The sequence below is a fragment of the Nipponia nippon genome, unplaced genomic scaffold, assembly GCF_047370975.1.
Source record: "Nipponia nippon isolate SJK-2023a ecotype South Korea unplaced genomic scaffold, ASM4737097v1 scaffold_15, whole genome shotgun sequence".
Lineage (NCBI taxonomy): Eukaryota > Metazoa > Chordata > Aves > Pelecaniformes > Threskiornithidae > Nipponia > Nipponia nippon.
The window spans coordinates 12903762-12917676 of NW_028262331.1; the positions used below are offsets into that span (position 1 = coordinate 12903762).

At 40.5% G+C, this 13915-nt stretch overlaps 1 protein-coding gene across 1 annotated transcript; it reads left to right on the forward strand.

Moving 5' to 3' along the window:
• Positions 1–247: 247 nt before the first annotated feature.
• SLC13A2 (solute carrier family 13 member 2) lies at positions 248–13338 on the forward strand. Its single transcript, XM_087751873.1, has 12 exons — positions 248–358; positions 3828–3956; positions 4278–4414; positions 5500–5726; positions 6637–6817; positions 7044–7166; positions 8090–8311; positions 8414–8511; positions 9099–9220; positions 11276–11437; positions 12397–12534; positions 13134–13338. Exons 1-12 carry the CDS (start codon positions 257–259, stop codon positions 13263–13265), a joined length of 1773 nt encoding a protein of 590 aa, XP_087607999.1. The 5' UTR covers positions 248–256; the 3' UTR covers positions 13266–13338.
• Positions 13339–13915: the final 577 nt, after the last annotated feature.

Consider the following 13915-nt stretch of genomic DNA (forward strand, 5'->3'; position numbering starts at 1 on the left):
TAATAAACCTACTTGGTCCACAAGGAGTTAATTTTCTCCTGGATTTATCAGTTATCAGGAAGATTGTCTTAAGAAAGTTCCTGGTCTGACACTCTTTTGCTGTCCCCTCCCTTCTTTGTTCTCTTCCTTCTTTCTCCGATTACAGTTCCAAAAACAACACCCAACCTTCTGAGGTCAACGGTTAATACTCCCGAGTGTTTATATAGTCTCCAGCAGCAGAACTCGGACCTTTCAGCACTGGGCTAGCTCCAGCACCATGGCTGGCTTCTTGCAGATGACCCTAGCCTTCAGGAAATACCTGATCATAGTGCTTGTACCCCTTTTGTTTCTTCCTCTGCCTCTGGCTGTTCCTACCAAGGTAAGAATTTTTTAAATTGAATTTGAGAGCCAAATCTCCAAATCTCTCCTTTTGAGTGACAGAGCTGAAGAGAACATACAGATTCTTTCTCAGAGGTGCTTCCTTCATTTATTGCTTGAAGATCTTTTTTTTCTGAGCAGACCCCTTTGACCACTGACAGTGGGGGAATATAAAAGCAACAGGATGGATGAACAGATACATCTGTGACTGCATATTCTAGAAGAACGCTCAGTGACATGCAATTTTGTAACTTTTGCTTTGCATCTAACTGATCTAGAAAAGGATTTTCTATGCTGAAGCTCATACATGTGAACCTAAGTTGCAATCTAAGGCTCAATTTTAATCCGCCTTCTGATTTTCTAAAAGTATCCAGTCCACAACCTCTTTTAATTTTTTCCTTGTTGTCATTGCCAGACAGAAGAGGCATTTTTTTCTTGGTCAGATGGACAAGGCATTCTGATACATAAGGACAAAACAATATGTATTTCTCTCTTTTTTTAGCATATATCTGTAAGAATCTTTGCAACCAATGATTTAAAATCTAAAATGTCAAGTTTCGGAAGACACCTTGCTTAGGATTCCTTCAGAAAAAGTTAGCTACAAAAACCTGTAGCAGTGGGACAGGTATTTCTGAGACATGGATGGTTTAAATACAGCACTGGGAGCAGGCAGACTGCCAGTGTTCTGCTGCTGCTTCACTCTGGCTTACTTCCCCCACTCCCAGTCTCTTCATGCAGACAGATCTTATCTCTGGTCTTCAGGTCTCTTACTACAGTCCAGCATCATTACGTAGCTAGTCCGAATCTACCTCTCCTGTCACTGCTCTTTGGATGTCAAGTCATAGCTCTTTCCTCTGGTCTCTGCCTGCCTGCCTGTCTCCCAGTCCCTCCTGACTCCCAGTTTCTAGTCTCCTTTGCCAAGCTTCCCTCTTCACTCCACTCGCTCTTCCCTGTCTTTTGTGCAGCCTGTCCCAAAACTCCTTCTCCCTCACAGCTCTTTTTCTGAGTGTTATCAGAGACTTCGGAGCTATGACCAGAGGATTGCAAGCAAAAATGATAGAGTGGCACTGGCCTGAGGTGAAATGTGGTCACAGATCAGGCATGTCCTCCTATTCCCTTGCTCTGCAAATAAACTTAAGCTTAAACTATCACTTAAAAGCTTACTAAGAAGAAAAATTGTCTCTTTTGCCAAGTAACAAGCAATAGGACAAGAGGAAAGGGCCTTAAGTTGTGTCAGGGGAGGTTTAGATGGGATACGAGGAAAAATTTCTTCCCCGAAAGGGCTGTCAGGCCCTGGCACAGGCTGCCCAGGGCAGTGGTTGAGTCCCCATCCCTGGGGGTGTTTAAAAGCCAGGGAGATGTGGCACTTAGGGACGTGGTTTAGTGGTGGCCTTGGCAGTGCTGGGTTAATGGTTCAGCTTTATGATCTGAAAGGTCTTTTCCAACCTAAACGATTCTATGATTCTAAGAAAAACAGAAAAAGTACTTATTTTCTAGTTAACTTTCCATAGGCAAAGAGTTACTGAAGTTAAGAGAGATCTGGATCAGAAAAGTTCTAAGTAGCCAGAAAGAGAGAGGTATTTTTTTTTTTGTTCTGAGGCCACGAGTGCTAACTTACTTGCTAGAGTCATTGTTACCATACAATAAGTCCTTGGTATTGCCTGTGGAATGACTTGGCAGTCTTGGTTCAGTTCCTCTTTGAAAATGACTCTCTGGTTTCTACGTAGTCAGCTGCAACACAAAAATTTAAAAGGTCCTGGCCTTTTCCCTTTGCAATCTGTAAGAAGATTTCTTGTGTTAGAATTGTGCATCGTGGTACTGCTCAGCAGGAAAAGCTGGTACCTCAGCACGCAGTGTTGTAAGCAAACAACTTACAGGATGGAATCTCACATTTTTCTGTTCTGTTGAGCTATTAACCTGTCCTATAATGACATAGCACTGGACACTAAACCATTACAAATGAGAGCAGACAATGCCAAAGATTTTGTCTAAAGACAGAGGAATGTCCTTACAGGACAACTGACTTTGTGAAAAGCCTTTTACTGTGAGCCTGTTCGCAGCAGGCTGGAAGAGAATAGCACTGTGCTTATGATATATGTTCCAAAGTCCTGCTAGGGTCTCTCAAAAGGCACCCATGGGCCTCTCTTCATAACAAAAATGGGAAAAAAAAGATCATCAAAATGGAAAACTGCTTTCAGTGCTTGCTGGGGTGTATAATTAAGGTTCTTACAACTCTCATTCAAAAATAAGGCTCAAAAAGGCCTCTTTTCATCCCTTCATGAATCTCTCTCAGCTTTACTTCTCCAACCCTGCTGCTTTGGTAATTTACCACCTAGATTGCTATCTTCTTTCCTCCAGACTGTTCAGCTCCCCTGCTCGTCCTTTCCCTTCACCAGCTCTGTAACTTCCATGCCATGTTCTGACGTCCTGAGCATGTTCTAACGTATCACAGGTTGGATCCTGCCAGCCACTATTCCAGCTCCTTGGTTGACTTCTCCGTAATCTAGCCATTACAATTTCCATCTCTTCATTGTTTTCTCAATAAGCATCACTACATCTTCATTCACACTGCCCAGCATATTTTAGTGGACATCCTTGATCCAAGACCACACAACCACTTTCTTCTTCCTTTGGATTTGCTGGCGCCCATTATTGTGCTAGTTCCAAAATGAGAAGACACTGTAACCTGCAGTGTTACTTTTCCTTGCTTTCTGCATCAGCCCAGCCATATGAAAATCTGTGGTGACATGTTATTTTGAATCTTTTTAGTGTATGGGACCAAGTTAAATATTTTCACATAAAATTTGGAGTGGTTGTCCAAAGCAGAACTAAATCAATGTTTTCTCAGAAAGAGAGTAACATGAAATAGGGGATCATACTTTCTTGAAAGAAACAAGTCAAAGCCAGTGGAAGCTGAAACTGATCTGTGACCAGTTTGTCAGTGAGCCTTTCAAAGTCGGTACTAAGCTAAAAAAATCCAATGAAAAATAGATAAAAGTATTTACAGTACAAGGAATCCAGGCTGTTGAAATTAGTTGGGGTTCATCTGGGCCATGTCCCGAAACACGCGGAGAAAAAGGTGGAGAAACCTTGACTGGATCAGTAACTATTTCTGCAACTCAAAGACAGAAATATATAAAAAGAAAATACCACCATCAGCAAAATCAGGAAGTCCCTTGTGCAAGGACTGCCAGTCCATTATCACGAAGGGTTCAGTCACCAGTTTGGTTTTTTTCCTCAGTTTCTTGGAGGCTCCAATCTTTTCCTCACAGTTCTGACAAGGTTGTTGAATAGTTTGTAATTTGATTAGAATCTGCATGCGTAGGAGGATAGATGGGAGAGAAAGATAGAAAATAACCTTTTCCCAAATCCCTTTATCAGGCAATGAATATAATTATGGGCTGTTGCCTTCTCAAAGCCTAAGTGAGATGTACAGTCTGTTCTGATTGCATGTGCTCTTCTTTTGTTAGGAGGCCCAATGTGGTTATGTTATCATAGTGATGGCACTGTTTTGGTGCACGGAAGCCTTGCCGTTGGCTGTCACAGCTCTCTTTCCTGTCCTGCTGTTCCCACTAATGAATATCATGGATTCAACAACAGTAAGAGATCTTACTCTTTGCCTATGTATTTAGTGGTCAGCTTCTCTTATTCTGGGATTATTTCCAGGGTGATTTCCAGAGTGTGGTGCAAAGAAGAGAAAATCGCGCTATTTTCACACAGGGAATTGTCTGTCCTCTCCATGGAACAGAACTTGCATGAGTCCAGAGTGAACTCTGGGTGGAGCTGCTAATCTGAAACCAAATTCACTGTTTAGCTACTGCATGCTAATGTCTTTGGGACAAGATTCTCCCTCAGAAAGTGCCTTCTCTCTAAACATTGGCTTCTTGTCCCTGTTTTCTCTCCCTTGTTCCACGTTACAGGTCTGCAGGGAGTATCTGAAGGACACCAACATGCTTTTTATTGGGGGACTGCTGATGGCTATTGCTATTGAGAACTGGCACCTACACAAGCGCGTTGCTCTGCGGGTCTTGCTTATCACTGGTGTCAGACCAGCCCTGTGAGTAACGGTCACGAAAACGCTGTGGGATAAAGGACTTTATGGCATTAGTTCCTATCTCAGAGTTGCCTGTAGTCTCCTATGTGAATCTCCAAATCATACCCTACAGATGCTTTTCTACAATCCAAGTGAGTCAGTGCCTGAGCAAAGCTTGCAAACGGGGATCCTTTGATGTGTTACAGACCTGGTGCCTCTTTTTTGAATTCCAAATGGCTTTAGGTGGAGAAATAGCAACAAGAGAGTCAATTCTGAAAAGACAAGGGTGCTGCTAGGCTTGGCCAGGAGCACAGCTTTAGACAATCAGGAAAGACTACAGCTGAAACACAGAAAACATATACTCTCTAACTGTTATACTGATTGCAAAGAGAAGAGAAAATATGGGGATGCTTGTTTTGAAAAGAACAAATGTTTACCAGACCAGAACGTTAAGCTATGCAGAGGCTCCATGGCCCTATTTAATTTGTCTCAGATCATGAATACTGAAGGAAATTACAAAGCAATAGAATAGAAATGCATACAAGATAAAGCCCTTTTCATCTAATATCTAATCTACATCTCATCTAAAGAATAATTTTGAGACAAATAACATAGTAATACTGAAACAAGGATTAGAATTTTATATGAGTAAGAAGAGAATCTTAAATGACAGGGGTGGGATAAAATCACAAAAAAAGAGATCATCTTCCTTATGGCTTAAACTGATTGCCATTTGGGATCAAACTCAGTTTGCAATTCCTCTTCAAGATATATTCTAATACATTAATATGTGTTATTGTGTTACATCTTCCTCTGAAGCATACGGAATAAGCAGGATACAGACTAGATAAACTGTTTGCTCCAAGATACCAGCTCCCACTTTCCTAGTCATAAGAATGTAAAAGCACAATTGGCTGAAATTGCAAAAAGAAAAATTTATGTTAAATCTGACTGTGTCATTCACAAAGCGAACTAGGGTAAGAGGAAGTACTAGGTGTGAATTGCTAAGCATTTTCCAAACCCAGCATTTGCAACCAAAGCTTTGTAACAAAGAAAGGGCATTACAGTGCTGAGTTCTGAACTGGCTTTTTCAAACCTCCTCATTTCAGACTTCTCATGGGTTTCATGGTTGTGACCGCCTTCCTGTCGATGTGGATCAGCAATACCGCCACCACTGCCATGATGGTCCCAATAGCACAAGCGGTGTTGGAACAGCTGCACAAGTCAGAAGTAGAGTCTAGCGCAGCTGGCCAAGCATCTGAAAACATCAATAAAGCCTTTGAGCTGCAGGAAGAGCCAACCAAACCAGAGAGCTCCAAAGAAACAGAGGAAAAAGGTGAGCTGATTATGGGTGTTTTTCTCTTTGGGATAATGGAAGATAACCTGATGCCTTCTTCACTGTCATTACAGTTGCTAGTAAATTATAAAAGAAGAATGTACCTAAAGTATCCTGACTGTATCAGAGAGCATTTATGAGGCTCCTCCATGAACCAGATGAAAGCACAATAAGATCTACTGACTTGGCTGAAGTTAGAAATAGATTGAAAATATGAAGCGATGATAACTAATCAATAAAACAACAAAATGTATCAATTATCCATTAGCTGAAGCCTTCACATTAGGCTTGATATTTCCCTATATATATATATGTTAGTTCAATTATTATCTACTGTGTAACTTATCAGATAATAGGGAATTTCTGAGGGAAAATTTCTGGCCTACTTCATGCCGGAAGGTTGGGGATTAAAATGATCTTTCTAATCCAAAGATACACAATCAGCAATAATATCTCTTTACCAGCTGTCTTGCCCTCTTCCAATCTTTGAGACAACTCAAGTGTTTCTGAATGTAAATCTCAGTGCCAGCAGTCACGTGCTGGTACAGAACGAGTTCCCTTCAGTCCAGCTCCTCTGACTCTGTTGTACCTCCCTGAATTCTTGCCTCTCTCCCTGCCGTGTGCAGTTCAGACATTGCCCTAGTTCATCGAGAAGGTCAGCAGTATGTTCGGGCTTTATCACACATTTCAAATTCTATTCCTCTGAAAAACTGCTCTGTATCAAGACAACCAGTGAAAATTGACAGAAGATCAAAGAACTAACAATGCCAGCCTTAAAATGAGGAAATCTGGCTCCTTCAGCTTTGAGTCCGTTGTGTCCTAGCCTTGAAGTACTGAATCACGCAGGCACAAGATCTTTTCCTATCCAGTCGAGCTCCTGTAACTCTTTTGTTCCTGTCTTGGCACCCAGGTAATAGTCATGTCCTGACAGTCGAGGAAGACAGAAAGAAAAAAGAAAATCTGCTAGAGGAGAAACACAAGAAATTATGCAAGGGAATGTCTCTCTGCATTTGTTACTCAGCCAGTATTGGAGGGATTGCAACTCTGACTGGGACAACACCAAATCTGGTACTGCAAGGACAAGTTGATGAGTAAGTCTGGTTGAATTTGGGATTACATACTCACCGAACAGCATCATTCTGCTACAGCTGACTTCCAGCCAACACAGAGAAGGAAAATACCAATTTGGTAACTTTGTCAGGAAGTTAGCTTCTCTTCCTTAGTGGGCCTCATAGTACCTCCTCTTTTCTGAATCATTAATGAAATACGGAAGAGAATGCAGAATTTTGGACGCTAACAGCCATCTACATTTTACAGGCTCTTTCCTAACAATGGCAATATCATCAACTTTGCCTCTTGGTTCTCCTTTGCCTTCCCCACCATGATCGTGTTACTGATTTTGGCATGGATTTGGCTGCAGATACTGTACTTGGGCTTTAAGTAAGTAGCCTTTACACGTTGTAATACAGCTGACAGGCCTGCTAGCAAGTACTCATTACGTGTTGTAACACCAGTGATGCTTCTGTTGATGAGCCTATGCTTGAAAGTCAGACAGCAAGCGACAAAGTCCTCACATACAACAGAGGCTAGCAGAACAGCATACTATCTGCTAAAATACTGCAACTTTTTCTCCAAGGAACCTGATCAAATCCCAGCTAAATATACTCTGTAGCTGCAAATACAAAGTTATAACTGCATATAACCTGTTCTGTAGCATTGCTTTCATGTCCTGAAAGATTGTTGTGCTTCAAACCAGGAAATTGATTTCCACATACAGCTGGTAAATACCTTTGTGACGAGAGTTGCTACAGACCTAGAGGATTAGTAGTGTGCCAGTTCCCAATGCTAATCGCCCCATACAACCAGCTTGCGTTACCTACCTGTTTAATACTTAGCCTATCGCTTTTGTATTATCCCCAACCTCCTTTCTTTTAAATGGAAAGAGCTCTGCAATACCTGCAATGGCACTTTCATCTTCAAATTCCTCTTTTAAAATTCTCCTTTTCCATAATTTTAAAAAGCTTGGCAACTGTTTACTTCCTGGTGATCATACAGCTGCGTCAGTCACACTAACATTGTCGTTATTTCCCCGTGTGCCCAGATAGCACACCTGTTTATATTTAGATCATGAGCTTTTAGGGGTAAGAAGCTTCCCTCTGATCATCTTGGCACTACACAGTACAATGCAGTTACTGTCCAACACCTATGGCTGCTGATGCTATGACAGTAATTTATATATAATTTCTATATGCATATATAAATACATATATCTAAAAGACAATATGACTGAGTATAAATTTTGGATTCTTAACTCTGAGGATATCTGGCAAATTTCTCTGATATTTCTTGTCCATTTTTTCCAGTTTTCAGAAGAATTTTGGCTGTGCTGCAAATGCCGCTGCAAAGGCTAAGGAGCAACGGGCCTATGATATTATCAAGGAAGAGACCAAGAAATTGGGCTCAATGAAATTTGCAGAAATAGCAGTTTTGATCCTCTTCATACTACTGGTACTGCTCTGGTTTACAAGAGACCCTGGCTTCATACCAGGCTGGGCAACAGTTCTTTTCAACAAAAATAATACAAGGTATCACCACTATTCCTCCTCACTTTGAATAAAAATGAAGTAGGCTAAATTTCATAAAGATGAAAACATGACTAGACTAAATTTCTGACTGATCTATTGCAGCTATGTCACTGATGCTACAGTTGCCATCTTCATTTCAGTTTTGTTGTTCATCATCCCTTCCGACATTTCTAACAATGACAGAGACAAGCAACAAACAGGTAAGTTTACCGAAGGCATAAAAAATCAACTGTCAGAATAGGGACACGGGAAGTTTTACATTTTAGATTTACAAAGGAAATTTCAAACACTAAACAAGATTTCAAACCGCTCCTCCTGCATAGCTACAGCTGTATGCTTTAGGCTAGGTAAGGCCTATACCCCATAAAAGTTCTCTGTTTCTTGTCATTTAACTGAGTAGGAAACACTTATCCCAGCAGTGTCCCAGACACTAGTATACACATATGTAAAAGCTTCTGAAGCTGGAGTCTTCAGGAGAGAATACATGACTTAACAGAAACACATACAGTTCTGCAGATATGGTGCCATGCTTTTAACTCACTTTTACCTTTATTCTACTATGCCTCTTGGAGCAGCTACAGATCATTCATTAGTATTTTTGCAAGTCAAGTTTTAAAAGCTTTGTTGATGAGGCTCCCATCATTTGCTTTAGGAGATAACTCCACAGTCTACTTGATCTTGCTGACAGAAGCATTTCCTGATGTTCAGACTAAACTCACCTCCCACCAAGAAGTCCTCCTTTCTTTGGGGAATGTAACATGGCTTACAAAATCTTTCTGGATTTTAGGCAGCAAGTCAAAGATCCGAGCACCTCCACCTCTCTTGGACTGGAAAGTAGTTCACCAGAAAATGCCATGGAACATTGTGATTCTGCTGGGAGGTGGCTTTGCCTTAGCCAAAGGCAGCGAGGTAACATTCCTCTGCTCACCTGGTATTTGTGTCTTCCTGGGTGTTTCCCGTCTTGCTTTTCATCCGTGCTCTCCCAGAACGCAAGAGGGCATGCTGGTAGCACCAAACGCACATTTCCCCAGCTCATGGCAGTAGGACAAACTTCACCATCCTTAGGAGGAGTCCTGTGATTAGAACAAATCTTTGTTGTTCCCTATGCAACTGGGACGGTACTACCAATCAAGGCAGCATGATTACCTGTGTTTCTAGAAAAGTGGATGATTAAGAAACTACCCCAATACATTAAAGGTTCTATTAAATAAAACTTAACTGATGTGGCAAGCATGAGGAGATAATGTGCCCAGGATGGGTCTCCAAACTATTTCAAACAAACTACTTATGGAAATATGATTTAAATTAAACTACTAGAAGACAAATGTAGAGCTAGCTAGAGAACCTTCAGGAGCAGATAAAAACATCTGGCTGTCAAACTGAAGGATGTACTGATGTACTTCTGCAGGCATCTGCCAGGAGTCCAGTGCTACAAATTATTTTTCAGTAATGACTTAGGTGATGGAACAGACAATACATTTATTACATCTATAGACAATAAACAAATTGGAAAAGGCTTCAAGCGCCTGGAAATACTAGTTTAGAATTCAAAGATCACAATGACCTGTAGAAGTGTTTCTAGAAAACAAGGATGCAACTCAATATGGGAAATAGGAAGAAATAACCAAGTATCACAAATGCAAGGTGTGGAAACGACTGGCTAAGTTTTAAAGCTGCTCGTACACCTTCTTCTAGTCAATATTTTTATATTGCTGCTGAGAAAAAAGCAAACAACTGGGAACTATAGGTAGGACCATCATACATTAGACATGTAAAATATAATCCTTCCCCTCAGGACTGGTAAGTCCTCAGGCACAGTAATGTATTCAGTTTTGGATATCAATCTTCAACAATGTGTGGGCTATATGAAGAAAGTTTAGAGGGAGGTAATAAGACTGATTGGATCTCTGGGAAACATGTTGGGAAAAGGAAAGATTCAAGAAATTACATTATTTTATTCTAGATTAAGTCATCAAATACATAAAAGCTGCTGCAGAAAGGAAGATAGTACACTTTTTTATATTCTGATGGTGCTAAAGGGCTTAATTTGCAGCTAAGAAGGTTTAGGTTAAGCAGTAGGAAAGTGTTCCAACTGTAAAGATAGTTAAGCACTTGAAAAAATTATCTATCTGGGGAGAGTTTGGAAATGTCATTGCTAGGGATTTTTAACAACAAGTTTGAAAAACATCTATCAATAATTATTTAGGTAAAGCTGATCCTGCCCTAGGACAGGGAATTAGACTAGTCCTTTCAAGACAGATTCCAGCCCTCCTGTGAGACAGCACTTTTCCATGTCAGAAGAGACAGGCTGAAGCAGCCAAGATATGAAATAGGGAGGATATGAAGAAGAATGGTGGTTGCAAAACCAGTAAGAAAGCTAGGCCCTAATGCATGAAGAAGCAAGACAGGCACAGTCAGGATATGTTCTCTTGAGAACAGCTGAATAATAATGATGCCCAAAATGGTAGGGAAGATGCTGGCATTTTTCAGTGACTAAGAAGGATGAAAGGTATGAAAAACTTCAGGTAGCTGATCAAGATCTCAGACAATGTGACAAAATTACATTAAATTGCTAGAATATCTGCTAAGATATATGAAAGTATTTTAGAAAGTGAGTTCAAAGGTCTTTGTTTAGATTAAAAAAAAAAAAAGCCCTGAATATTGATCATGTACAACCAATGGCCTGAACAGAGAAATAATTATTTTCTATCAATAACATACTGTAAACGTAGTATCTTCTTCTTTCAAATTCTTTGGAAGGGAAAGCACATTTATTTTTATTTAACCTACCGAATTATCATGTCTATGAGCACTGCCTCTTACATGTTTTCTACAGAAAGCAGTTTGTATGAGAACTCCTGTAAGTAAGGAAGGTAGAATTGGTATGAGACATGTAATTGGACTGTGATGTGGCTATTTCTTCTCCAACCTACTATCTTGACAGACCTCTTTCCTCTGTTACAGGAATCTGGTCTGTCTTCATGGTTAGGTAGCAAACTGACTCCTCTGCAGCACATCCCTCATCCAGCTATTGCTCTCCTGTTGTGTCTCCTTATTGCCACTTTCACCGAGTGCACCAGCAATGTGGCCACCACTACCCTCTTTCTCCCTATTCTGGCTTCAATGGTAAGTGCCAGCGTTTCAAAATACTCTTATAAGAACAGCTTTCAACTCTTCTCCAAGCACACATCTGCTCAATTATAAAAACTAACTGGGTGACATAGCCGAGCACTGGTTCGTGTATCTGATCAGGAATACAAGACTTAAAATATACATACATGTATGTGCATGCACATATATTCACACACATCGTGCTTAGTTCAACCTTTCTAAAATCATTGCTGGTGAACAGTAAAGGGATTAAATTCACTGGCATATTAGACTTTGCCTTCTGGCCTAAACAACCTCATGAGGTCACTGCCAGCTGTACTTGTTTTTTCCTATTTGTTCTGCACAGAGACAGCAACAGCAGTAGCATTTGCTTCCCTGCAACATTCCATTACTGTATTTCACTCTGACCACTAGCCTTCCAGAAGTCTCTGAAGGTGATAGCGTTAGTCAAGCTCTATGACCTAATTCAGACTTCTGCATTTCCACAGGAGATTCCTGTTGCTGGGGTAGACATAGTTCTGCAGTGTGAAAAACTGGTTCCAAACAGAAACTGGAATAAGCTCCACCAAAATCACAGACTTCAGCTAACCCCTAAACTGATCCACTTGCCTTCAGAGTTTGGGCTACCCTGTTTCCCCTGATAATTTAATTTTGTTCTTAACCAGTTTGAAGCTACTCTACATTTTTTCCTGGTTTTAGAGTTGAATACAGCTATTATTATTAATTTATACTGCAGCAGTGATCAGATTCCACAATCGGGAACACAAAGCACTGACCACAAAATCAATTCTTGCATTTGCTGCACACAGACATTGACTAGAAGTTTCTAAAGCAGAACGAAAATATGAGTGGCTGCAGTGTTTGTGGAAGAATGAGGTTTCTGACACGGACAAATACAATCAGTCTTCTGCCAAAAGATTTGTATGCATTTTTGTATATCAAAACCATCATCTTTGCTCTCCCTTCTTGCATAGGCTGAAGCGATCTGCCTCAATCCACTCTATGTCATGCTGCCCTGTACACTTTCTGCATCGTTGGCATTCATGCTCCCAGTGGCCACTCCTCCTAACGCCATTGTCTTCTCATATGGACAACTCAAGGTTATAGACATGGTGAGCAAAAGCACATTCTTCTCAGAATTTCCATCACTAGTTTTGATCTTTCCTTTTTGTAACATTGGTTCTTCTTGAAACAGTCTTAGAAAACTCACTGTACTCAGCTAAAGTCAAATGGAAAGAACATACATGTGTGAATTAATAAAGGGTCACGCTGACTCTAATATATACACAGAGCCTTATAAAGATGCTGTTGAGCTTTTGAAAAACACCCAAGGCCTCCTGAAGGTGTTCCAACAGAAGCTTGCTGTCAGTGAGAAATGGCACTGTCTAACTTTCCTAATTTATAATTGATCCAAGAAGAAATCCAAAGTAACATTAGAGACAGATGCCAGGTCAGAAGAGGAAGTCCTACAGAAGTGGATTAAAAGGATTTCAGGACTTCTAGTTTAAGAGTTTTATCAAATGGAAACTCATATTCCCCTAATACAAATTGTATTTGTGAAGAAAGCCAGCTTGAATGTAATTTGATGGAGTTCTGATGGAGTTGTGAAAAAAGGCCAAAGAGAAAATCTAACCATAAAAGCAATCCTAATCAGCAGGGAAGGAAAAAGGTATTCAGTTCAACTAATAACCCTTCTCTTTTATAATTCTAGGCCAAGGCTGGGTTTGTACTCAACATTATAGGAGTTCTGACGATAACTCTTGCCATCAACACCTGGGCTTCATCCTTGTTCCAACTGCAAACTTTCCCATCTTGGGCAAATAGGACAGGTTCATGCCCGTAAGATGGAGAGGCAAGGGAACCAACAACTGTTCCTGTTAGAACTGCAATGAGAGCAAGCCTATCATCTACACAAGTTTTGCCGAGGCAGTGGTTAAGAGACAGGCCTGTCTGTGGAAAAGAACAAGCCACCTACAAGCAAAATCATTCAGTTGATAACAGCAATAGAATTGCCTAACAGTGCTGTTTAGCAGGTAATTTTGTTACCCCAGCAGTAAGACGAGGTAACCTTTGGCTTTTCAACTGTTCCAGGTATCTTTAGATTTTCTGTCTCAGCAGGGGTAGATTTTCCCCCAGTACTAGCTACATCGCTTTTCAAGCTCCACCTGTAAAGTCTGAAATCTGCAGTGAGAAAGAAGAGAGAGGTGTGTATATAAAAGGAAGGAGAGAGACTCGATGGACCTGATTTCACGCATATATCTGTGTATTGTCACAACCAATAGAAATATTCACCTGTACATGAGTATACAGGCCTCTGTGTATATGTTCAAAATGTACGATTGTTATATACTCTATGGGCATTCACAGCAAGGCATGTGTTGTATGATTACAGACAAATCACATACTGTCAGCCCGCTCTATTACTTTGAGGCATATTTATTTGCAGTCCACTTGTTATGAATGTAAAAGACCATTTTTTCCTTGAATATCTGT

Coding starts and splice junctions, on each gene's coding strand:
- SLC13A2 (XM_087751873.1), top strand. CDS start 257: ATGGCTGGCTTCTTGCAGATGACCCTAGCCTTCAGGAAATACCTGATC. Junction 3,957..4,277: donor ATATCATGGATTCAACAACA/GTAAGAGATCTT, acceptor TCCACGTTACAG/GTCTGCAGGGAGTATCTGAA. Junction 11,438..12,396: donor TCCCTATTCTGGCTTCAATG/GTAAGTGCCAGC, acceptor CTTCTTGCATAG/GCTGAAGCGATCTGCCTCAA.